General features: G+C 37.4%; 5 protein-coding genes across 5 annotated transcripts; 4 read left to right on the top strand and 1 right to left on the bottom strand.

Moving 5' to 3' along the window:
- The first annotated feature begins 1,292 nt into the window (after positions 1 to 1,292).
- On the top strand, positions 1,293 to 5,443 carry LOC101291218 (uncharacterized WD repeat-containing protein C2A9.03-like). The gene is made up of 10 exons (XM_004294827.1): positions 1,293 to 1,515; positions 2,563 to 2,712; positions 2,902 to 3,069; positions 3,194 to 3,280; positions 3,377 to 3,511; positions 3,594 to 3,704; positions 3,897 to 3,988; positions 4,072 to 4,177; positions 4,440 to 4,526; positions 4,624 to 5,443. Exons 2-10 carry the CDS (start codon positions 2,584 to 2,586, stop codon positions 5,035 to 5,037), a joined length of 1,329 nt encoding a protein of 442 aa, XP_004294875.1. The 5' UTR covers positions 1,293 to 1,515; positions 2,563 to 2,583; the 3' UTR covers positions 5,038 to 5,443.
- A 446-nt stretch (positions 5,444 to 5,889) lies between these two features.
- LOC101290935 (photosystem I reaction center subunit V, chloroplastic-like) lies at positions 5,890 to 6,681 on the top strand. The gene has a single exon (XM_004294826.1). The coding sequence runs from the start codon at positions 6,018 to 6,020 to the stop codon at positions 6,495 to 6,497; it is 480 nt and encodes a 159-aa protein (XP_004294874.1). The 5' UTR covers positions 5,890 to 6,017; the 3' UTR covers positions 6,498 to 6,681.
- A 1,529-nt stretch (positions 6,682 to 8,210) lies between these two features.
- On the top strand, positions 8,211 to 12,195 carry LOC101315415 (high mobility group B protein 10-like). The gene is made up of 6 exons (XM_004294825.1): positions 8,211 to 8,551; positions 9,685 to 9,763; positions 10,172 to 10,334; positions 10,420 to 10,488; positions 10,967 to 11,319; positions 11,824 to 12,195. Exons 1-6 carry the CDS (start codon positions 8,319 to 8,321, stop codon positions 11,896 to 11,898), a joined length of 972 nt encoding a protein of 323 aa, XP_004294873.1. The 5' UTR covers positions 8,211 to 8,318; the 3' UTR covers positions 11,899 to 12,195.
- Positions 12,196 to 13,979: 1,784 nt separating this feature from the next.
- Positions 13,980 to 15,515, top strand: LOC101314738. The gene has a single exon (XM_004296068.1). It carries the CDS (start codon positions 13,980 to 13,982, stop codon positions 15,513 to 15,515), a length of 1,536 nt encoding a protein of 511 aa, XP_004296116.1.
- A 3,688-nt stretch (positions 15,516 to 19,203) lies between these two features.
- Positions 19,204 to 22,173, bottom strand: LOC101315127 (WPP domain-interacting protein 2-like). The gene is made up of 3 exons (XM_004294824.1): positions 22,120 to 22,173; positions 20,843 to 21,983; positions 19,204 to 20,182 (listed from the first exon to the last, which is right to left on the bottom strand). The coding sequence occupies exons 2-3, from the start codon at positions 21,891 to 21,893 to the stop codon at positions 19,446 to 19,448; spliced, it is 1,788 nt and encodes a 595-aa protein (XP_004294872.1). The 5' UTR covers positions 21,894 to 21,983; positions 22,120 to 22,173; the 3' UTR covers positions 19,204 to 19,445.
- Positions 22,174 to 22,289: the final 116 nt, after the last annotated feature.

Here is a 22,289-nt window from a genome sequence, read left to right as displayed (position 1 = left end):
TCAAGAGGAACGAAATAGAATTGACAAGTGAGACTCTGAGAATGTGAGACTAGCTTCCTTCATCTTGATTATGATAGTGGATTGTACACACTAGTCTCGCGCATAGGAAATTATTAGCTTGTATTCCGTTTGGTGCACAAATTAGTTAAAATCTGTAAAAGTTGGAAGTTGCTAGATTTCTTGAATTAATCGGATACGACTCGTCACCAAACTGTGGTTGATATGTAGGACAACATGTCCCTCTCATCAGAATAAATACACCTAAAATGGTCTGATTTCAAAACCAAACAATAAAGTATTGATTATTTATGTTCCTTTACATTTCTGGTGAATGGCATTGTCAATCATTCATGTATTCATAACCATCAATCGATGAGCTCTCCTAAACTATTGAAAACTCTCGCTATATGTCAAGGAGCGGAAGATTCTAGCACACATTGTATACATATATGTCGTACGTGTATATATAAGTGCTAAACACTATCATATACATTTTTCTTTTTCTCTTCCGTAGTCATGTGAAAACAAATTGTTGGACTTCTTATTATTCTTCAAGTAAGTCAAAAGTTAAAAGATCGTAAATCTCTTCATCCGACATTTATAAAGAAAATTCTTGAATCTAATACTCTCACAAAACATGTTTCACAATTTTTCCGACTAAGAAAACATAAAATTTTGGTGTTCTCATTGACTCAAAACGGGTAAAAAAAAAGAAACCGGGCAGATCTACATAAGACCTAAAATAGAAAAATGCAAAAACTGTAGATAGATACAAGAGATACGTATCTAATACAGATGTATTGCATATATATACACAGAGAAACTATTAAGAAAAAAGACGGGCATCATTTTCTTAAGGTTCTCTTCCACCTTTCTCATTATAACACACATTGTAACATATCTCGTACGTGTATATACAAGCGTTGAACTCTATATATATATATATTTTTTTTTTTCTCTCCCTGATCGTGTGGAAACAAATTGTTAGACTACTTATTCTTAAAATAACTCAAAAGCAAAAGAAGACCGCGAATCTCTTCAAACGACATTCATAAAAAAAAATTCTTAAATCTATTACTCGCGCAAGACGTATACCCAACCTTTTCCGACAACGAAAATAGGAAAATTTTGGGGTTCTCATTGACCCAAAATGGGCTAAGGAAAGAAACTAGGCTGATCTACAGATGACCCAAAATAGAAAATCTAACCAACTGTAAGAAAAATGTAAGAAAATACAAGAATACAAAACATACGTAATCCAATACAGATGAACTTGTATATATATATATATACAGCTAGAGAAACGATAAAGGCAGACGTCCTTTTCGTATGGTTCCCTTCCACCTTTCTCATTCGCACGAAAACAATCCACTGGTTTTGATTAGATAAATCAATCTCCCCCAAATCTTCCATCTCTATCTTTTCTCTCTCTCTCTTTCTGGATCTCAATTAGGTTTTCTTCAATTTCGGATATTTCCAGATCCGAACGGCTGCTTGTTCAATTCCGCTGAAAAGGTGAATTCTTTCGTTCTATCTGCTGTTTCTCTTTTTCAATTTTGGAAATTCGGTAATGATTGAATTGTGGATTTGGTTGATTTTGGATTTTGGGGTTTGCTTGGTTCAATTTTGGTCGGTTTTGATTTGCTCGGTGAGTTTGATCGGCGGCGAGGGTAGGTTGTGAAACGTCGTCGTTTTGCCTAATTTTTGAGATTTCCCTCGTTTTTTTTTCTTTCTAATTTTTGGTAATGTTGTTTTGATTTCTGAGTGCAATTGTGGAATTGAGATTTAGGTTTTTTTTTTTTTTTTTTTTTTTTGGGATTAGGGTTTCGGTTATCTGATTGTAATGGTTGAAAATTTGTGTGCAAACGAGTTGGTGTAACCAGGTGAAGCTGTGAATTGTGTTTGCATGTTTAATGTGCTGGTGAGAAATTGCAGAGGATTGCTTAGGTCAGAAGGTTTATATGTGTGGTGAGGGGAGAAATGGAAATGAATGAAAATGCTGGGGCGCTTGTCGAGTTGCTTCCATCGGAGTTTTATTCTTTGGAATGATGAAGTAACTTGGAGGTGTCATTGTGGTTGTTTTGTTCCCTAAGTAGATCATGAATGAGATGCATGTTTTAGTGCTCGATGAGTGTATTTATGCAGAAGTTTTTATCACTGTCTTGTCTTTGTAGCTTGCAGAAACTTCATGTTGTAGAATAGTCAATGTATATTGAATTTCCTTACTCCTGTGCCATTTTTGACTTGTGTGTTGCAGTCAAAAATGTAGAATAGTCGGTGTATATTGAATTTCCGCACTCCTGTGCCATTTTTGACTTGTGTGTTGCAGTCAATTGCATTTAGATAATTATGATTTTTGTGGTGAACTTATTGCGGTTAACTTGTTTCTGATTACCTTACGGGTAGTGATTAGCAAACTCACAACATGAGTAATGCTGTCATCAAGTTTAGCTATTAGCCAGTAAATCTTTTGACACCTTTCTGTTTGTAGTTGGTTTGATGTTTAAGATTTCTTTCTGTGCTGATTGTCAAGTAACTTGTTTGAATATTGTTTGGTGCTAGTTGTTGATTGTTGGGAAGAATATGTCCCACTACGCGGGTTACGTGGAAGACGAATATGAAATGGAGGATGTAGATGATGATATGGATGACGAATTTCGTGGAAGAGACCTGGCTGGCTCTGAGTCTGATGTCGATGAATTTGACTACGCGGTTAGTAATATACTATTATGTTCAACATGATATGTATAGAGAATGACACTTTTAAGATAGTTGGCTGTATATATCTTACTAGAACTTTTGTATGTTCATATTCAATTTTAGTGTGAGCGGTGAATGTCTATTGTTTTTTTTGTGGTTACATGTCATCTAATTAGAAATATTTCTGTTGATCTTGTGCAGAATAGTAAAGTAGCTGATACAACTGCTGCTCAAGCAAGAAGAGGAAAAGACATCCAAGGCATCCCTTGGGATAGACTTAGCATTACTAGAGAGAAATACCGGCAAACTAGGTTAGAACAATACAAGAATTATGAAAACATTCCTAATTCCGGAGAAGGGTCTGGGAAGGTAAATACCATTTACCACTTTTCTATTGATTATTATTTATCTATCAAGTTCTTTGGTTATGTGGAAGTATCAACTTTGGCTTGGATGAGTGATTTGATCATGATTTTCTTCTCTTTGGTAACAGGATTGCGACATTACTAAGAAGGGATCTACATATTATGAGTTTAGACGTAACGCAAGATCAGTGAAATCAACTATTCTTCATTTTCAGGTGTGCTGAGTACAAGTATGCTTGCATTCTGGTACTCTAGTGCCTACTGATGTGGTTTGTTTGACTGAATGTTCTTTTATTGACTTCTCCATGCAGTTGCGTAACTTGGTCTGGGCTACTTCAAAGCATGATGTCTACCTTATGTCACATTTTTCTGTCATTCATTGGTCTTCGATAAGTTGCAGCAAATCTGAGGTTCTAAATGTTTCAGGACATGTGGCACCATCAGAGGTGAGTGTTCTTGAGATGGCTGTTTTTTACTTGCCAATGTTTCATTTCACTGGTAATTGATCCTTTTATGATCACCATGTAGAAACATCCCGGGAGTCTCTTGGAGGGATTTACACAGACTCAAGTGAGTACTCTTGCAGTAAAAGACAAATTGCTAGTTGCTGGAGGATTCCAGGGAGAACTTATTTGTAAGGTTAGTTACTAATAACTTATATATAACTATAGAATAGTTATATAATTACTTCTAAAATATATTCATTGCATTAGAAAAGCAATATAACTAAGAATGGATGAATGCTTATTCAGTAGTTGCATACTTCTGGTATACTCTTTTGGTCATGCATTGCGCTCAGATGAGTATATAAAATCTTTTATTGGCATGCAGCATCTTGATCGGCCTGGAGTTAGCTTTTGTTCAAGGACAACATACGATGAAAATGCCATTACGAATGCTGTTGACATTTATGACAGTCCCAGGTGCTTGCTCTCTTCCTAGATTTGATTGGGTTAATAGTATTTCTGAACATGAGCTTAACTGATATTGTATATCTGAATTTCAGCGGTGCAGTTCACTTTACAGCATCCAATAATGATTGTGGAGTCAGGGACTTCGACATGGAGAAATTTCAGCTTTCTAAGCATTTCCGTTTTCCTTGGCCAGTTAATGTGAGCTCCCCGCATTCTTTTACTGTTGCTTAACATTTTTGGATGTTAAATTATTATTATTTATTTTTGCTCGCATTTAAGTTGGTTTTTCTGTATATTTTTCTTTTCATAAAGTTTATTAATTATGGAGTTTTATGTTTGGCCATGTAAGTGTGGTAGTCAGTAAGTTCTAGTTACTCCGAACTTTACTTAAGTGTTGTTCACTAATGCTCCCTACACTGAGTGTACTAAGTTCCTTGAACTTTTTTGCCTTCTTCTGTAGCATACTTCTTTGAGTCCCAATGGCAAACTTCTTGTGATTGTTGGTGACAATCCAGATGGGATGTTGGTGGATTCTCAGACTGGAAAGGTAATTACTTCTCATTCTGTTAACTGATCATGCATTGATTTTTATCCACTTGGATGCTGGACTTGAAGGTGTACTGATCTGGATGATATTGTTGCAGACTGTGAGGGCTTTATCTGGGCACTTGGATTTCTCGTTTGCATCAGCCTGGCATCCTGATGGTGTTACCTTTGCTACTGGGAACCAGGACAAAACTTGTCGGGTTTGGGATGTTCGAAACCTATCCAAGTCAGTTGCTGTTCTAAAGGGAAATCTTGGAGCTATTCGGTCCATTCGTTATACTTCTGATGGACGGTATATGATGATGGCAGAGCCAGCAGACTTTGTGCATGTCTATGATGTGAAAAGTGGGTATGAGAAGGAGCAGGAAATTGACTTCTTTGGTGAGATATCTGGTATATCATTCAGTCCAGACACGGAGTCGCTTTTCATTGGAGTGTGGGATCGTACGTATGGTAGTCTTCTCGAGTATGGACGACGCCGGGATTACTCTTATTTAGATTCTCTTATTTGAGTTGAATGAGCAACCTGCGAATAAGTGTTTTGGTGTTGCTGATTCTTCATTGTAACTGCAAAGCCTAGTAGCATAATTGACGCAGTTGAAGAAGAGGTGTAGGTGTACATTAGTATCACCGTGTAACTTAGTGTTGTTTGTTGTTCCAATTATCCATAAAGTGTGTACAAGGGGGAAATGTACAGAAGGCTATGGCCAGAATGTTCCAAACAAATAGGGAAGACCAGGGTCTTTAGGGTGCAAGTGTTGTTGTCTGTTTACCTTTAGAAATTTATCCATATATGAGACCTGTTATGTGAGAACTGAGAACCTATAAGTCATCTACATGGTTTCTTGGATTCTAAACGATGTGTTTTGTGTTCGATGTAATTTTGAAATCGAAATGTCCTCTGTTGCTTAACATTCAACTTGTTGCCTACTATTCATTTTTTTTTAGTTCCATGAAGCGTTTCTTTTGAATCCATGAAGGCTGAAGCGTTCAATAAGAAGCATTTCAGCCTTCAATAAGAAGCATTTTGCGCATGAAGCATTTTGTGCATGGTTGTGCCTGAGAATCCAAAACATTCATCTTACCTTGGCTTTCTTTGTATGTGGTAAAGAGGAACAGAAGTGTGTTTGCCATGATATTTCAGGTATGAGCTCCTTTTCCAATGGTCAAAGTTTTAGTCATCTCACTATGGACAAGCAATTGTTTGTGTTTATATTCATCAGCTAAATTTACTTGGTTGACACTAAAGAGATTCAGCCAAAAATCTCTGATCCAGAGGCCACCAATGAGACAATGCCAACTCATCCCCAAAATCTTTCTTCACTGGTTCACATCCTCACAATCCTTTGCTCTACCTCCTCTCCAATCACAATGGTGAAGATATGGCTGTTTGAACTATTATACAAATCTCATCTCTTCCCAATCCTACTCCTACTTTTATCATCATCAATTATCTCCTAAACCCCAAACTTGCATCAACCACACTTCAACAATGGCAGCTTCTTCCTCCTCCACCTTGTTCCTCTCACCCTCCATCACCAGGCCACAACTCTCACCAACCCAAATATCCTTCCAAGGCCTCAGACCGCTCACCAGGTCTGCAGCCCCAAGCACCAAGTTGAGCATCACTGCACCAACCACCAAGAGATCAAGTGGTGTTGTGAGAGCTGAGCTGAGCACACCTTTGGTCATAAGCCTTAGCACAGGGCTCTCCCTTTTCTTGGGTAGGTTTGTGTTCTTCAACTTCCAGAGGGAGAATGTTGCCAAACAAGGCTTGCCTGAGCAGAATGGAGTGACTCATTTTGAGGCTGGTGACACCAGGGCTAAGGAGTATGTGAGCCTCCTTAAGTCAAATGACCCAGTTGGGTTCAACATTGTGGATGTTCTGGCATGGGGCTCAATTGGTCACATAGTGGCTTACTACATCTTGGCAACCTCCAGCAACGGCTATGATCCCAAGTTCTTTGACTGATGTGATTTCATTTTGATCCACCCTGTTGTGTTCTTTTCTCTTGCTTGTAATTTGTATAGCCTATCAATGAATCATTAATTGGAGAGCTTCTGGGTTGTGTTGTGTTGTGTTGCTTATTTACTTTTATTAAATTTAGCTCATTGTATGGAGTTTGTTTGAAACTTTGAATGCTATGTTCTTGGAATTTGAAAAGCTTATTCGGTTACTGCATGTGTTGGTTTTGGTATTCTGCTTCTGCAGTACTGGCAATATACACAAACAACAAAAGAAACACAACACACAACAAAACTAAGAATCTAAGATAGCTCAGTCATTTGAAGTTTCACTCTTTTGGAGTTTATAGTTATGTCTTCCCTCAATATATATGCTTCTAAGCTGTTGTCAGAACACCTAGAGAATATTCATCTGTAAATTAATTTGTAGTGTAATATAATATATCACTTGACATGTTGTGTGAGTAGAGAGGCCAATCAAAGATGGCTTGTATGGCATTTTTGCGCTCAGATTATCATAGTTTGATACAACAAGTAAACCATCCTACGTACTTGAATATGTAGATTGAGAATGCTGAAGGGCGGAGCTAGATTGCCATCTTAATTAATCCTCATTCTGTCATTCATAGTGCAGCTCATTCTAGCAAGAGTAGTCATTTGATGCTACATTAATTAGTTGCAATCTGGACCAGAAAGCTGAAACAAGTCGAACCAGCAGGTTGAAATGCCTGCGTTAATTTGTATAATCAAGCTTAGATCAAGCACTTTTCACTTCTCTGCAGGGTTTCGATGTGGAATCCGATAGACAAGGATAAGGAATCGAGTCATCAAGACATGTCAAAGCTCAGTACGCCCTCAAAGCAATGGCTACAAGGCATGTGATGAACAAAATGCTTCTGCATTGTGGTTTCAAGGAAACGCAGCCACCCTCGAGCATAATGATGCTTCATTACGAAACAACAAAATGGTACAATTTACTGCAGAGCTATCGACGAACTAATGTGTAAACTTTCTATTAATTAAGAAATGGAGCTCAATAATAATAAGATCATGAAAGTAACAAAGTGGCCGGCTACACCTCGCGCGGTGTTATATGCATGAGCTGGTCTATTGTATACTCATCATCATTCATCATCATCAGAAAGTACCATAGAGGAAGAAAAAACTCACATATATGATCAGCATCAACTGCCTCTAGGGTTAGTATTTAGTAAACATTCACCATTGATTTTTTTTTTTTTTCTTCCTTGAACTGGAACTCAGCTAACCCCGTATCCTAGAAATTAAACCGTCGAGAGCCTTGTCTCACCACCGGAACTATGGACTAGGTAAAGAAGATCGCCGCCGCCACCACCCCAAAGTTTGGGCAATTTCTCATCTAGGAGAAACGTTAGCAGAGAGAAAAAACCGATTAGTCTGAAAAATGAATCATTTTAAGAATAATGATTCAGTTTCCCTTCATATATTTCAATCTTAAAAACAAAAATTTATCAATTTTTAGTGCACACCAAACATGAGAAAGAAAATTTCCATGAACCGGTCCACCAACAAAATTATTAAAAAGTTTGCTAATCTCTTATAGCCGTTTTTTTATTTTTATTATAAAGTACGTTACACGGTACGTTACATTTCGATAAAACCTGCGACTTTTTTTTTTTTTGGGTAATACCTGCGACTTGGACTGGCTTTATATATAGAGAGGCATAGAGGATTAGAGGGTATCGGAGAGTCCCAATATAACCTTGTATGTTATGGTAGGATAGAAATAGGGGAAAATAAATCTACCCCAAAAACCTATCTTTACCCTCTTTTGATTTTCTGACTAAACATGTCTGAGGTGCCAACAACACCAAATACAGGAAAGGAGGCTTCTTGCGCTATTAGTCCATCTCCACAACAACACCAACTGCTCACTAATGGCTCTTCTTCTTCTTCATCCCTCACCTCTACTTCAAAGGTCTACCCTCCACCCTCCGCCGAGTTTGGGGATGTTGTTCAAAGCTCTGACCTTTTCTGGCACAAGCTCAAGGAGTTTCACGCTTCCCTAGGAACCAAATTTATGTGAGTTTCTGGGTTTGCTATTGCAGCTTTGGTTGTTGTCTTGTTTCGTCATTTTTATTATGTGTGTTTGATTTGGTTTGATCTTTTGTTTTGTAATTATTAATTTTTTTATATATATTTTTTGCTTCAATTTCACAGCTTTGTTTGCCCTTCAGTTGAATTAATTGGACTGTGAATGATTACTCCTTTGAAAATGTATAGTGCATTTGACTGCCGGTTTGAATGTGTGAGCAAAGTTAGGATCTTTATTTAGGGTTGATGATGTTGGATTGAAGACTAACATCAACTAAAGCTTTTGAATTGATTAGCCCTGAACGTGAATTTCAAGCTGCATTGCACTGCAAGTTTGAGTATTTTGGCAAAGTTCAGATCTGTATATTGGGTTGATTGTGCTGGTTTCAATAACAGCAGCAACTGTGTTTTCAATAGGAGCATGAATTGCATTGCATATTTTAGTTAATGAGTGTTGAACTACAACTTTGTTTACGCTTTCTTTCATTAGAAAAGTACATTCATAATTCAATTAATGATTTTAATAAACTATTTTGGATCTGAAATATTTTGGGTTTTCAACTACACTGCAGTTGTTTGCCAGGAGAGTGGCCCCTAGGCAGCTGCCTGAAAATCTTAAAGGGGATGATGCTTGATTTAGTGACTCATTTATGAGATATCCCTAAGGGTTCTGGCATTCATGAGTTAATAAATTAATAGGTTAAGAGTCAAGGACCTAGTTAGTAAACCTTTTAGCTTATCCCTCTACCTCCTCCCTTTCCCTCCCTCTACTAGATTTAAGAACCTAGTTGTAAAAGCTTTGTGTCGTCTGTGTGTACATATCAGTTAACACAGAGAAACTGTTTTTAGTTTCAAGGATAGAGTGTAATGGGTGCACATGATTCTTTCGTTTTTTTTTTTTTTTTTTTTTTTTTCATAGGATCTGGGTGCACATGATAAACTCTTTATTATCGTGCTATAATTCTTTCTTTCTCTCTTGTTTTTTTTTCTTTTACCGTAATTCCTTTATAACCTGCTGACTGTTTTGGTAAGCATTCATAAGAAATTAGGATAGCCTCATGGGAGTGCCGGATATACTTTACTGGCATTCTGTTATACGCTAAAGGCTTATTTTTTTGTAGGATTCCTACCGTTGGAGGAAAAACTCTGGATCTGCATCTCCTTTTCGTAGAAGTCACATCTCGTGGTGGCATTGAAAAGGTTCATTCATTTATCATTATCTGGTTGTTCATATAATGTTCTTAAAGCTAATACTAAAAATTGAAAGTCATAAAAGTGGTTAACAGCCTCACTGTGTTTAAAAAAAATTTATACTCACTGTGTTTTTAAGAAATTCAAGCTATGATGAGTGGAGGATGTGGTCACAATTGACTGAATGCCTAACCAATTCATACCTATTAGTATATGAGAAGTCCCAATTAAGACGAGTAATTCAGGCTTCTGAAAGGGTCCAACTTTACCTATGCTCTATCTAATTTAATGTTCATATATATAATTATATATATATATATATATATATATATATTCCTTTTTCAGTTCTGTCTTTGAGACACCCCACAGCTTTTTTTTGTATTTTAATGCCCTTAAATTCTATTAAACTTATTGCAGGTGATTAGAGATCGCCAATGGAAAGAAGTGATTGTGGCCTTCAATTTCCCATCAACTATCACCAGCGCATCATTTGTCTTACGGAAGTACTACTTGTCTTTGCTCTATGACTTTGAGCAGGTCTATTATTTCCGTAAAGAAGTTCTTAGAATCCCAGTGCATGGTAATGAAGACATGGCTCCTTGTTGATTTAGTGTGGTCTTTTTTGTTGATTAAACTGATTATATGGTTTTGTTATTTTATTTCAGATCCGGAAGGCAAGAACCTTGACAATGGGTCAGCACGGAAGCTAAGTACCATCCGGTTTCAAGGTCAGGGTAAGTGCATCCAACCAACCTCTTTCCCAATGTATTAATTGTAATAGCGTGTTCATTTTGAACTCGTAATAGTTGTGGAAGTTTCCGTTATCTACTTCAAACTCTGAAATTTCAAATTCCTGCAATTTTAAGTGCTCAGACTCAAGGATGTATATTATTGTTTCTGTAACTTTGTGAAGTTGGCATTGTTGAGTAAAGAAATTGATATTAGTTTTCAAGTTCATCTGACATCTCTTCTTAAATACAGAGGGGTAGAGAGGGGTAGTTGCTAAGAATGATAACCAACAATGGAAGCTTCGTTGGGCAGTCTGTCTAGTTAAATAATGAATGGCCTGCTTTAAAATATTCAAGTTTAATCTGTCTAGTTCTTCATTATTATTCGTAAATTCCTTTAATCTTACTTGTAGCTTCTAATATTTCTGAGCAACTAGTCATGAACATTTACCATAAGAATCTGTTTTTTTCTATCTCGGCACAGCCACCCAGATAGTAATGCAACCAGGCGGTTCCATTACGGGAACCATTGACAGAAAATGTGAAGAGGGATATGTCATTACTGTCCACTTGGGTTCTGAAGTTCTGACTGGTGTCTTGTACCATCATCCTGTGGCTGTGTCTCAGAATTTTTCTGAGATGCCTACTCAACGGCACCGAAAGAGATCCAGGTTGGCAACACGTGATCCCTCTCGGCCCAAGTCCAACAGGAGTGGCTATAATTTCTTCTTTGCTGAGCACTATGCTAGCTTAAAGCCTTTGTACTATGGCCAAGAGAGAGCCATCAGCAAGCAAATTGGGTATCTATGGAACAACCTTACAGAGGATGAGAAACAGGTATAGTGAGTTGGTGATACATCTTTTTTCCCATTGCTGCTCCTTTCATTGTTAGCATCTTTTAAGCTGATCTTCTGATATCTGGGATTTGGATGATTTTGTGACATTATATGAAAGTTTAAAGAGAGGTTTCACATTGCTGAATTTTAGACTTACAATGGTTGTTTTCTTATATGTGGAATCCAGTTGATTTTGGGACATACCATGGTTTAGGTATAAGTTGTTTACTTTGGTTGGTTCTCAACCCTTCCGAGTGCTTTGGTTGGTTCTCAACCCCTACATTATCATAATGTAGGGGTACATTTGCTCATAACAACTATAGTATACGGTTTCCATTTAACAGAAACTAAGTTGTTTATCAGCTCAAACCAACCTTCGGTTGTTTAGTTTGTTTAATTCAAGGCTAACCATGTGTTCTGTTCATATAACATATGAAGACTCATTTAACCATTTCTGGATACTTCTTTATCAAAATAACCCTCCACCTCCATTGCTGCTATGCAGGTTTATCAGGAAAAGGGGTTGCAGGACAAGGAGCGATACAAGACCGAAATGATGGAATATAGAGCACAGCAGTAATAGGCTTTATTTTAGGTAGACACATGTTTCCTTTTGTATGTTCTTGTTGTTGTAGCATTAGGTGGTGTTGTTCCCGTGGTTTCAAGTTCAGTTCTCTTTGCAAAGGCTATCCACCCCAGTCCCATTGTGCCCCTTTGCAAAAATTGTGGAAGGGGTGAAAATCGTAGCTTTGCGACATAACAGTTGAATTTGTCTATCATTTGGGATTTCAGGTAACTTTATTGTAGTAATCGGCTGGTAGCTAGTTGTAGTACACAGAATCAAAGTTTGTTATTGTACCGAAGCCAAATTGCATTTCCTGAAGTTGTCTTGATTATATGATTATGAGAGTTTAATAGTGTGTGAAGATTGACTTGTGAAGATTGGGATGAAGAAATTTTCTTCTCTGGATTTGTGTGGCCAAGGTGATAAAATTGTTGTCAAAGTCAATCAACGAAACTCGGGCTGAAAAAAAGTCAATATGTGAATTGGAAATACAAGTCCACCGTGCAAAAATCTCTGCAAAATGTGGATTTTACGGCAATGGTCATGATGAAGTAGAATATTGTCACTTAATTTTAGCTTTGAATATTACCTACGTGATTTATTGTCGTTGGACCCGTGAATGACTAATAATCGTTGATGCATTCTAATTAATAGTATAACGGTTAAAATTAACATATAGAGAATAGAAGAGACTCTCTTATTATTGAAGGAACGCTTTTAAAGAAAAGTTTTATTTTCATATAACGTATTAACGAGTTTGTCAAATTTTTGTGAAGAGACCCGGTACAATTTGGTTTAGTGGTGTAACTCTCCATTTGTAAGTGAGAAGTCGTGAGTTCGAATCACAACAAACTCGTTGACTCGTTATATTCGTTATAGTATCTAAGTTGTTTAAATGATAAAAAAATATATATAAAAAAAATACCGCGTGCACATTTGAGTGATTATTTTCATACAAAAAAATTATAAATTAAATATTGATAATGAACTCGTAATTAAGAGTCTTCAAGAGAATTGAAGAGATTTTATTCTACCAGAAAATCATTAAGAGATAGGCACGCACTTTGAAACCCCAAGAGTTTCATATGGCATGGTTTCCTCCTCTTATGAGAGAATCCCAAACAGATTTTATGAGAGAAAAAGTAGCAACATTTACTACTTACAAATAATAGTAAAAACTAAAATGAGAATTTTTGGGATTGGTCCAAACATTACATTATAAGATTTGAGAACTTAAGATTGAGAAATTTTCGGGTTCAATTACTTGAAGTAGATCCAAAGGAAAAGAGAGGTTATAGGGTTTTGGTGTGATCTGTGAACTGTAGTCCTAAATAGTCTCATAGTGGGACTCTCGGAGTGGCCAAGTTTACCTCAACCTCAACTTCAACTTCACACTAAAAATTACCAACTCCTTTAGCTGGTTGGTTAAAGTTGAGGTTATGGTTAATATTTTCAACTCAAATTAAATTTTGGAGAAAATAAAAATAGAGAGTGGAGGTTTTGTTATATGGTAATTTATTAATGAGTGTTGGAGATTCTGAAAAGGAGGACAGTGACAGTCAATTTCCCACGAAGCTAGAAACTCTCTAGCACAAAAAGAAAGAGCAGTTATATAAAACTCAACTGCAGAATTTGGAAAGCCTCCATCTTCTATTATCTTTCTCCTTATTCTCAGCAGTCTTTATCTTCCTCCCTTTGTTTCTCTATCTATCTCTCTCTGCGTTTCTTTTGTCTTTGATTCTCTTCTGGTTTTCTCCTTAGCTGTATCTTTGAAGCTTTTGAGCTGATCCATGGTGCTGAGCTAGATGTACATGTATATAATCTCTGAGCTTTCATTGCCTTATGCGTACATAATGATTTTAGGAGAGAAAAGAGGATTTTTAGGAAGAAAATTTTCCGAAAGATCATATTAAGTGGATTTGCTTCCTAGCCAAGCTACCTTATATTATCTCTATCTCCTTAATTAGGGTTGTATTCCTTCTTTTACTCCAGCCCACCGGTTTCACAAATCCCACTCCACACAAAAAACACAGAGTTGGATCTTGTGTGTTTTCTCTGAGCTGGTTTTCCTTCTTTTCTCCCCTTTTAAACCTCACATGGATATGGAGCACCAAGAGATCACTAACCCTGACATCACTGAGAGCAACAACAACAATGGTGGAGGACTTCTGATCAAGCTCAAGATGGCAAAGGCTGAACCCTTTTCGGAACAAGGTAATCGAAAACCTGAAACCCTAGCTCCTAGATTCACTAAAATATGTCATATCTGCCAGAAAGGGTTTGAGTCCGGGAAAGCTTTGGGAGGTCACATGAGAATGCATGTCCAAGAGAGCAAGGGACTGATCAAGAGCTCTTCGAAATCTCCGAAGCCGAATAGTGCCACTGAATTATTCAGTACTAGTGCTACTGATTCAGGTGGTGAACATGTTTGCATAGAGTGTGGTAAGATTTTTCCGTCGAAGAAATCACTCTATGGACACATGAGGTCACACCCGGATAGGCCTTATAGGGGGATTGAGCCTCCTACTCAGTTTTCCAAGAACAGCTCCACCTCAACTTTATCTGATGCTTTGCCTCAAAAACCCAATTTAGCTGAGGATCAGCAGATTGATTCTGCTGGGACAGCTCGAGTGTGGTTCGGGCCTAATCCGAAAGCGGTACGTGATCTGGTTAAGGTTGTGCCTAGCTGGTCTAAAACTGCGAAAAGAGGTAGGAAAGGTACTAGCAGTCTTGATTCTGAAACCGACTCGGAGAGTGACGATGATGATTGTGCTGATGATGAGGATGAGGAGTTGGATATGAGTGAAGCAGTCCATGATCTGATGATGTTAGCTCAAGCCAATCCAAAAGGAGCTGAGGAGGCCACTAACAGCAATTTCATGACCAAGAACAACCAGGATCATGATGTCAAGGACATAAGGGTAATTGACTATCTGGGTGTAGCCAAGAAGAGGAAGAAGCTTGAAATTGAGGAGGATGGGGATCTAGAGAAGCCTAGGAATCAATTGGAGCTGGGATTGGATTTGAAATATGACAGTGAAGAGGAGCTATCGGATAGCGAAAACTCGGAGAGCATTGTGCTTGCAAACATGATGAAGAGGAAGAAGAGGAGGAAGATGAAATTGGAAGACTTGGATGGAGCAGTGGTTGTAGATCATCAACATCAAAGCCATCACCACAAGGTTTATACTTGCAGTCTTTGCAACAAGTCATTCCAAAGCCACCAAGCATTGGGAGGACACATGTCAAGCCACAACAAGCTCAAGAACAACAACAACAGCAACAACATCCAGTACTCTGCGGAACACGATCATCATCATCAATCTGGTTCTGAAGATACTAATAATGCAAATGCTAATCTCACAAACACAGCCACTCAAATTGACCATGATCAAGCTGAAAGTCACCAATGCAGAATCTGCAACAGGACTTTTCTAACAGGTCAAGCATTGGGGGGTCACATGAGGTCTCACTGGAACGGTCAAAATGATCAAGCTCAATCAAGCCAGACCGGGCGCAAAGGCCTCGACATTGACCTCAATGAGCTTCCACCTATGGAGTATGAACAAGGTATAGACTACTCTGGAGCTGGTTATGCAACTTCTTCTTATAATTCAATCAATTTAAGTTAGCACACCACTTCATCAAGCTCTTTCAGTGGCAGCTACTAGCTAGCTAGAGTAGTAGGTGTGTTTCTGATAGTTCAGTATTGGCTTCTTCTTTTTTCAATCTAGTAAAAGACACTTTGGATAGGAAACCCTTTTGCTCTTGCTTGTTTGATCATGTAGGGTCAAATTGGTACCTTGTCCTCTTGTGTTAAATTTCTTCATGGAAAGTATCATGGTCCTGTGAAAGATTTAAAGATCTTAGAGGTCATAGTGTTTAACTTTGGGATCATGATGATGTAAAGAATCTGAATATATACATGGGTTTCTTTTGGAATTTCTGTTTCTTTACTCTTTTCTTCTTTGATAAAGTTCATTATATATGGTACATTAGTTTGATTCCAAAAGCATCAAAATCATTATATTCTCTTGTGTAGATATTGTGGAAAGGCCTTTGAGATAGTTGCAATTGTGTAGATATATTGTGTGTCGTTGTTGGCGTTGTAGTTTGTTTTATAGGTGATGTGAGGCTAATAACTTAGCACTAAGTATGTAGTGGAAGTCCATCACAGGGATTCATATATCTCTTCTACAAGTGAAGAGCTATGCACATAGAAGCTTTTACACATCAACTTAAACTTGCAAGAATCATCCTTTTTTTATTGTTCAGCTTACTTGTTTGTTTTTGATAGAGAACAAAGAGAAGCAATCCACTTAGTCCCCTCTTAGGAAGTTGGTGTCAGCTTTGAAAAGGTCATATCCTAATTTACACAACTGATAGAGATGTAGAATTTCTTCTACATATGCATCATCTACCTCAATTACAATATCAAAATCAGCAAGAAGAAACTACAGGTCACTCTTAAACAAAACTATTTCCAAAGACAAACAATTAATTGTTGATTCCTCTCCATTCAAGCTTAATTTAGATTCTTTATTCCTTGTTCACTATGACCAGGTCAGAAAGATAATAAGACATGCAGGGAATAATAATAAGAAAAACTGTGTCTAGATTCAGTTATTAGAAATAAGATATAAAACATGCTTGTCAAAATCAAATGTACCTCATCATGTAAATCATAAGTACATAATAAAAACTCGATACGCAATATTTATCGATCAATTTCACTAGCATAAATATCATTTGTGCTTGTAGAACAATTCTAAATCTTGCAATTCAGTGAAAAAATGTCTTTCTTTTCTTAGTAACTGTGTTTACATGTAAAATAGCTAGTATACTTTAATGATCAGTGTTGAGTGATTAAGTTATGGTATCATATATTGGAATGTGTATATTTCATAAGGTTATTGCTTGTGAAATTGTTCAAATGGTGATTAGAAGAGAGTAGGTAGAGGCTGCATATCTCTCAACTGTTTTATGGACAAATTCTCGTGACCACAAACTTTCTCTATGCAAAACTTTATAAAGACATTACCACCTTCCTCACGCCATTTTCTTTACTTCCAAATAGTAGCAATGTACACTATTAAGGAACTTGCTACCAAGATTTGATGATTCACATACACTTAGGTTTCTTAATTTGTTTCATGCATGCATCTTTTTCAGATTTCCTTCTTCTGGTTTGCTTGACTTCATCTGCTGTCTGATTCTGATAATAATGTACAGAAGGGTGGTTGTGTTTGTTTTCATATCTTAATATGACATGGGATTCCATTATTGCATGATCTAGGGGATTACATACAATTTACTGATATAACATTTCTCATCATCTGCATAGGTCTTTACCATATCTGTTTAAAAGTATTACCAATTGGCGTGAGATTCATTTACGCAATAAACTTTGAATCTTACCAAGTTTTATTTGGTAAACTTTGAATCTTACTACAGTAATTATGTATTCAATATGTTTACATGCCAGGCTATTAAATCTCTTGACCAATTGTTGGACATAAAATCAAATTTGCGTGCATAGAATCAGGAGATTAATTTCTTTACCAATTGACGAATTAATCCAATGATTCTATATCAAAGCTTCACCTCCTAAGAAGTTTGATTTGCTTAGATCATGGCTTTAGTTTGGGGATCCTTAATAATGAGTCAACCATATTTTAAATGTATGATTTGCAAGCAATAAAATGCTTCATGAACCTCAATTATATGATGGATTCAAATCTCACGCAAACAATGAATATCTAGATGCTGTTGGTGCTTCCGTTTATACACATAACAGAACATTTACTCTAGCCTATCTGGTATAACATTTCTCATATATAGAACTAGGGCTCATCCTTTGCAAATAGATTCATCACATTTATCGCGAACTACAGTCGGTATAACTTGGTCTCATCTTGAAAAAAAATATTTTTGCTTTTCTTTTAAACCATACTGAACTTTGTTATTCGTTTTGGAGTTGTTTAGAAATGAAAGTTGATGCAGCTTTGCTGCTCTATACTTATTTGTTTGTTTTGGCTACCAACATAGCTGAAACTAGAAGTCTAGAACATGTAGAACACGTAGAAGTAACCCTAGGATTATGGTTTAGGGTTTATGCGGGAACCATCGTACTTGACTCCAGTTTGGATTTGTAGGTAAGTTTATTTTCATCATCACTCCCTATGAAATGACAAGAATATAAGCCTTCCATGGACTCATGGAGGGGAGTCCGTAATCCAGGATTGGAATGAGAACCTAGCTAGTTGCATTCAATCAGTGACTGACATAATGTCAGTTGGAGAATTACCACTAGAAATCTTAATAAATCTGATCTCAAATATTTTGGGATAAGTCCCAAGTAATATGTGGTGTTATGGTTGGAATCAATCAAATATAAACAAACAAACAAAATTCAAACACTGATTTTCGATCAAAAACTGTGGACTATACTCGCTCTAGTGAAGAACACTGGTAGACGACCAATCTGGGTCATTCCAACCTTTAAACTGTAAAAATGCTTATAAACATGTTTATTTTAATCTTCAAGAAAACTGTGGAGACTAACGGCACCCACAATACCTTGTGGAGATTGCAGCAGTTGTTCAGGTAGCAGCAGGCCAGCAGATAGATAACAATGCAAAACTTTTCATTTAGTTATCGAACAAATGCTGAAATGCAAGTAAATACTGTAAATACTGAAGATCAAAGGGTCTGGTATAACTTCTCCCTCTATTGCAAGCAATTCACAACTTCACTCCCCTATAATATAATGACAACCTATAATATATATGGGGCATAATGATGGATAATGAGGTAACTCAACTCTTTTAAGCATGGAGCTTCACAGGACTACAAACAACAGAGTTGAGTGTTAAGGTCTGAACTATGGCCAAATGATGATATTGCCCAGAATATCCAAAATTGTAGTTTGTTGTCAATGTATCAACCTTAGAGAGGGAAATTGAGACTACTCATGAGCTTATGCAGCATCATGCGCTCAAGGAGCCAAATGTTGCTGCACTCACATGATTTGATCATGCCTATTATGGGTTGGGTTGAAACTCTGAGAAGATATAGAAGTCACACCACATATCACATGCTATATATGGTTTTGCAGTTTGAAGGAGTACTACATTTAGAAAACATTCCACAACAAAAAAACGAAATAAAATAATTTGAACTTATCACCGCCATAAGTTACAGGTGATTCAATGTCAATAAAACCCAACAAGGGAAAACACATCTTGCTTCAAGTAAAATTTTCATAGAACATAAGTTACAGGTGATTCAATCTCGATCAAAGAGTTTACAAAATGAACTCAGGAAAGAGGAGGAAAATACTGTATGGCTTTGTATCAAGGTTATAATTTCAGGATGAAAGCATTCCCAGAAGAAATCGAGATTTATTACTACTATGTTACAAAGGAAAGGAAAGGACGAAGCAGAGGAAGAGAACAAAAATGTTCTAATAACAATAATAATGGGTAGATAAACTGTAACATTCAAATATCTGCCTAAAGTGGTTGAGAATACACAAGAAAAAGGCATTACTACTCTCAGACTTAGGTGGGTACAACCACCCCTTGAGGGGGAGATGACTGCAACAAAAAAAACCATACGGCCAGGACCAACAAAAGCAACTGGACAAAAAAACAGGAGCTAACCTTAAATAATTTATTCGGCATGGTAAAAACGTCTTCTGTCCCTAAAATATCACCATAATACTTTCCCAATTCCTCTGTTCGCTCTTTTAACTTTGCAGCCCTAATTTGTGTTTCCCCAAGCTTGTTCAGTATCCGTGCTTGTTCTCCAGCCACTGCTTCTTGCTCCTCAATGAGTGCAATTTGGTCACCTGTAGCAAACTTCACCTTCTGTGTTGTTGTTCTAATTACAATATACTCAACCTCTGCTTCAATCTTTTGCCTAAACAGGCTTTCAACCTCGGCCTCTAGCTCTCTATATTGTTCAACCTGTAACTCTATGGTACTACCTGATTCTTCTTTAAAAGACTTGCTAATGTTAACAATATATTCCAGTTCAGCAACCCTGGACTCCTTCACCTCAAGCCTAGCCCTAGTCTCATCCAGCTTGCCTTCGATAAGTTTCACATGCTGTTTCAAACTCAATATCTGTGCTTCCAAGGAATTAGAAAAAGTTTGTCCGATCTTTTCAGAACCCAACTGCTCAGATAAGTTGGATTCAATAATTTCCAGATCACTTGAAGAGGGGTCCAAAGGCTTCACTAAATTATCACCACTTGATACAGGTCCTTTCCCAATCTCCCCAAATTTCTGAACCTCTGCATGAGTACACATTATTCAATTAACAAAAGCCATAGCAGAATAATCCCTAAAAATTGAAGCAAGTTTTAAATCAAAGAAATCCGCCCCTCTGAAAGTATAACCCAACAGTCAAAGAATTTGATAAATTTTGCATTGGGTCTACTTCACGAGGAGGCAAAAAATTAACCCCAAAAAGAGACATGATAACCAACATGTGTAGAACGTGAGATAAGAAAAAGGATAATACACAATTTCTTGGAGAGAATGGAGAAAATATGGACACTTCAGCCTCCAAAACAAACAAACAGTGAAATCATAGAAGCATGAAAGACTGCCAACCTAAAACTTCAATGAATATGGGGGCATAAGTTACCAAAAATTAAAATTGAGATTTAGTTTCCTGTAAATGTGATTAGCAAACAGACAGTGTTACACAATAAGGTATCCAGCCATCTAAGATGATGTTTTCTAATTCCAATATTGTATGTGATTACTTTTACCTTCTCCTGATCATCCAGAATGACAAAATCAAATCAATTTAAGGTTGAGAACTAATAAACCCCAGAGCAGGAAAATGAAGATTGACAGGCTTCACAAAAACAATGTATAATAATAGAAGATAATATGGCAACACCAGAACTGCCATAAGAAATTTTCTAGGTTTTAGGTGGACTAACCTTTCTGGAGTGCTTCTTGTACAGTCTGGAAATTGAACATAGACTCAGCTAGAGCATCCATATCTGCAAAAGACCCATGCTTCTTCTTTTTGTCTAGCTTACCCACCCATGACAAGTCGGTATCTAGATCTTGTAAAAATTCTTCAGCTTCTACTGCATTCTCTCTCCGATAACCAGTTTGAACTTCATCACTATTTTCTCTGTCCTGACTCATTGACCTTCTACTTTGCTTCCCGTTACTGGAAAGAGGTGCAGCCTGCATAAAGACAAAGTTGGAGCTTCTTGAGTCAGACTCCATGCTGGAATGAGAGTTTTCCTTCTCGATTTTGACCCTGTCTCCTCTAAGCTTCTTACTGCTTTCACTCTGTCCCCTCCCCGGTTGAGCACTTTGAGCTGAATTAGTCCGACTCTTTGTGCTAGCATTCTTCGCCCTATTCCGCGGTTGGCTCGCTGTTAAAGGAGGCACATCGTACCTTCCCCTTGGAACACTGGCAGCTGTGGACGACTTGCTACTCCGATCCTCACTGTTCTCAGAATCCGCACGAGCAGCAAAACCAGAACCACCCGCGTATCTAGAATCCGGACTAGCACCACCAAATCCAAACCCATCACCAACTCCCGCATTTCTCATCATATTCACTGATCCCACCGACCCCTCACTGTTATTATGATCAGCCTCAACTGAAGCATTCCGACCCTTATCAGGAATTTCAAGTCCAGGCATACCCCTCTTCCTACTAGAATCATCTACCGCATTCCCACCGCCATCATGACCCACAATTCTCGGAATTCGCCTCCACCTCCTCAACCCCTGCCCTTTCGGAGCAGAATTCGACTCTCCCACCGGAGACTTCCCGGCCGAAAGAGTCAAACCAACTGCTGGGGCAGTGTCAACATGATTATCTCCAGTCCCAACTCCATTTCCTATCCCATTAGCACATGACCCATTGTTCCTAATCTCAACACTATCCCCATCATCATCATCAACAACACCATGAGACACTGGTTCAGGCTTTACATTATCATCCACAGATTCACTCCCCAAATCCATAACACTACCAAAAACCCAGGGCTGCCCCCAATTCAATTAGATCAAGATCGAGAACAAGAACAACCATCATTCCAGCTCATGGCCCCAAATCTATACCAAAATTTCCCAAATCAAAAATTTGATCTTTAACTATCAAATCAAGACCCACAATCAAATGAAGCTGAAAGATTAAATTTTTCAACGATTGAATCAACAGAGATGTGATTATGAGAATTGGGGAACGTACCGTTGGGAATTAAATGAAGCTGAGAAGAGCCTGATTGTAAATTCGGACCACATTGGAAACCCTAAATTGTGATCGGATTTGCGGTTTTATATTGAAATGAGATTAATTTTTATTTTTTTTTGTCGGTAATAATTTGGTTTTAATTAGGATTATAAATTAAATTAAAATAA

The sequence above is a fragment of the Fragaria vesca genome, linkage group LG3 (assembly GCF_000184155.1).
Source record: "Fragaria vesca subsp. vesca linkage group LG3, FraVesHawaii_1.0, whole genome shotgun sequence".
NCBI lineage: Eukaryota > Viridiplantae > Streptophyta > Magnoliopsida > Rosales > Rosaceae > Fragaria > Fragaria vesca.
The sequence above is the reverse complement of the archived record's forward strand: the minus strand, read 5'-3'. Positions and strand labels throughout refer to the sequence as shown.

Excerpts from the sequence above, each read along its gene's own strand:
- LOC101314738 (XM_004296068.1), top strand. The coding sequence starts at position 13,980 with ATGGATATGGAGCACCAAGAGATCACTAACCCTGACATCACTGAGAGC.
- LOC101291218 (XM_004294827.1), top strand. The coding sequence starts at position 2,584 with ATGTCCCACTACGCGGGTTACGTGGAAGACGAATATGAAATGGAGGAT. Across the intron at positions 3,989-4,071 it reads GACATTTATGACAGTCCCAG|CGGTGCAGTTCACTTTACAG; the intron begins GTGCTTGCTCTC and ends TCTGAATTTCAG. Across the intron at positions 4,178-4,439 it reads GTTTTCCTTGGCCAGTTAAT|CATACTTCTTTGAGTCCCAA; the intron begins GTGAGCTCCCCG and ends CTTCTTCTGTAG.
- LOC101315127 (XM_004294824.1), bottom strand. The coding sequence starts at position 21,893 with ATGGATTTGGGGAGTGAATCTGTGGATGATAATGTAAAGCCTGAACCA. Across the intron at positions 20,183-20,842 it reads ACAAGAAGCACTCCAGAAAG|AGGTTCAGAAATTTGGGGAG; the intron begins GTTAGTCCACCT and ends GTACTCATGCAG.
- LOC101290935 (XM_004294826.1), top strand. The coding sequence starts at position 6,018 with ATGGCAGCTTCTTCCTCCTCCACCTTGTTCCTCTCACCCTCCATCACC.
- LOC101315415 (XM_004294825.1), top strand. The coding sequence starts at position 8,319 with ATGTCTGAGGTGCCAACAACACCAAATACAGGAAAGGAGGCTTCTTGC. Across the intron at positions 10,489-10,966 it reads CATCCGGTTTCAAGGTCAGG|CCACCCAGATAGTAATGCAA; the intron begins GTAAGTGCATCC and ends ATCTCGGCACAG. Across the intron at positions 11,320-11,823 it reads TTACAGAGGATGAGAAACAG|GTTTATCAGGAAAAGGGGTT; the intron begins GTATAGTGAGTT and ends GCTGCTATGCAG.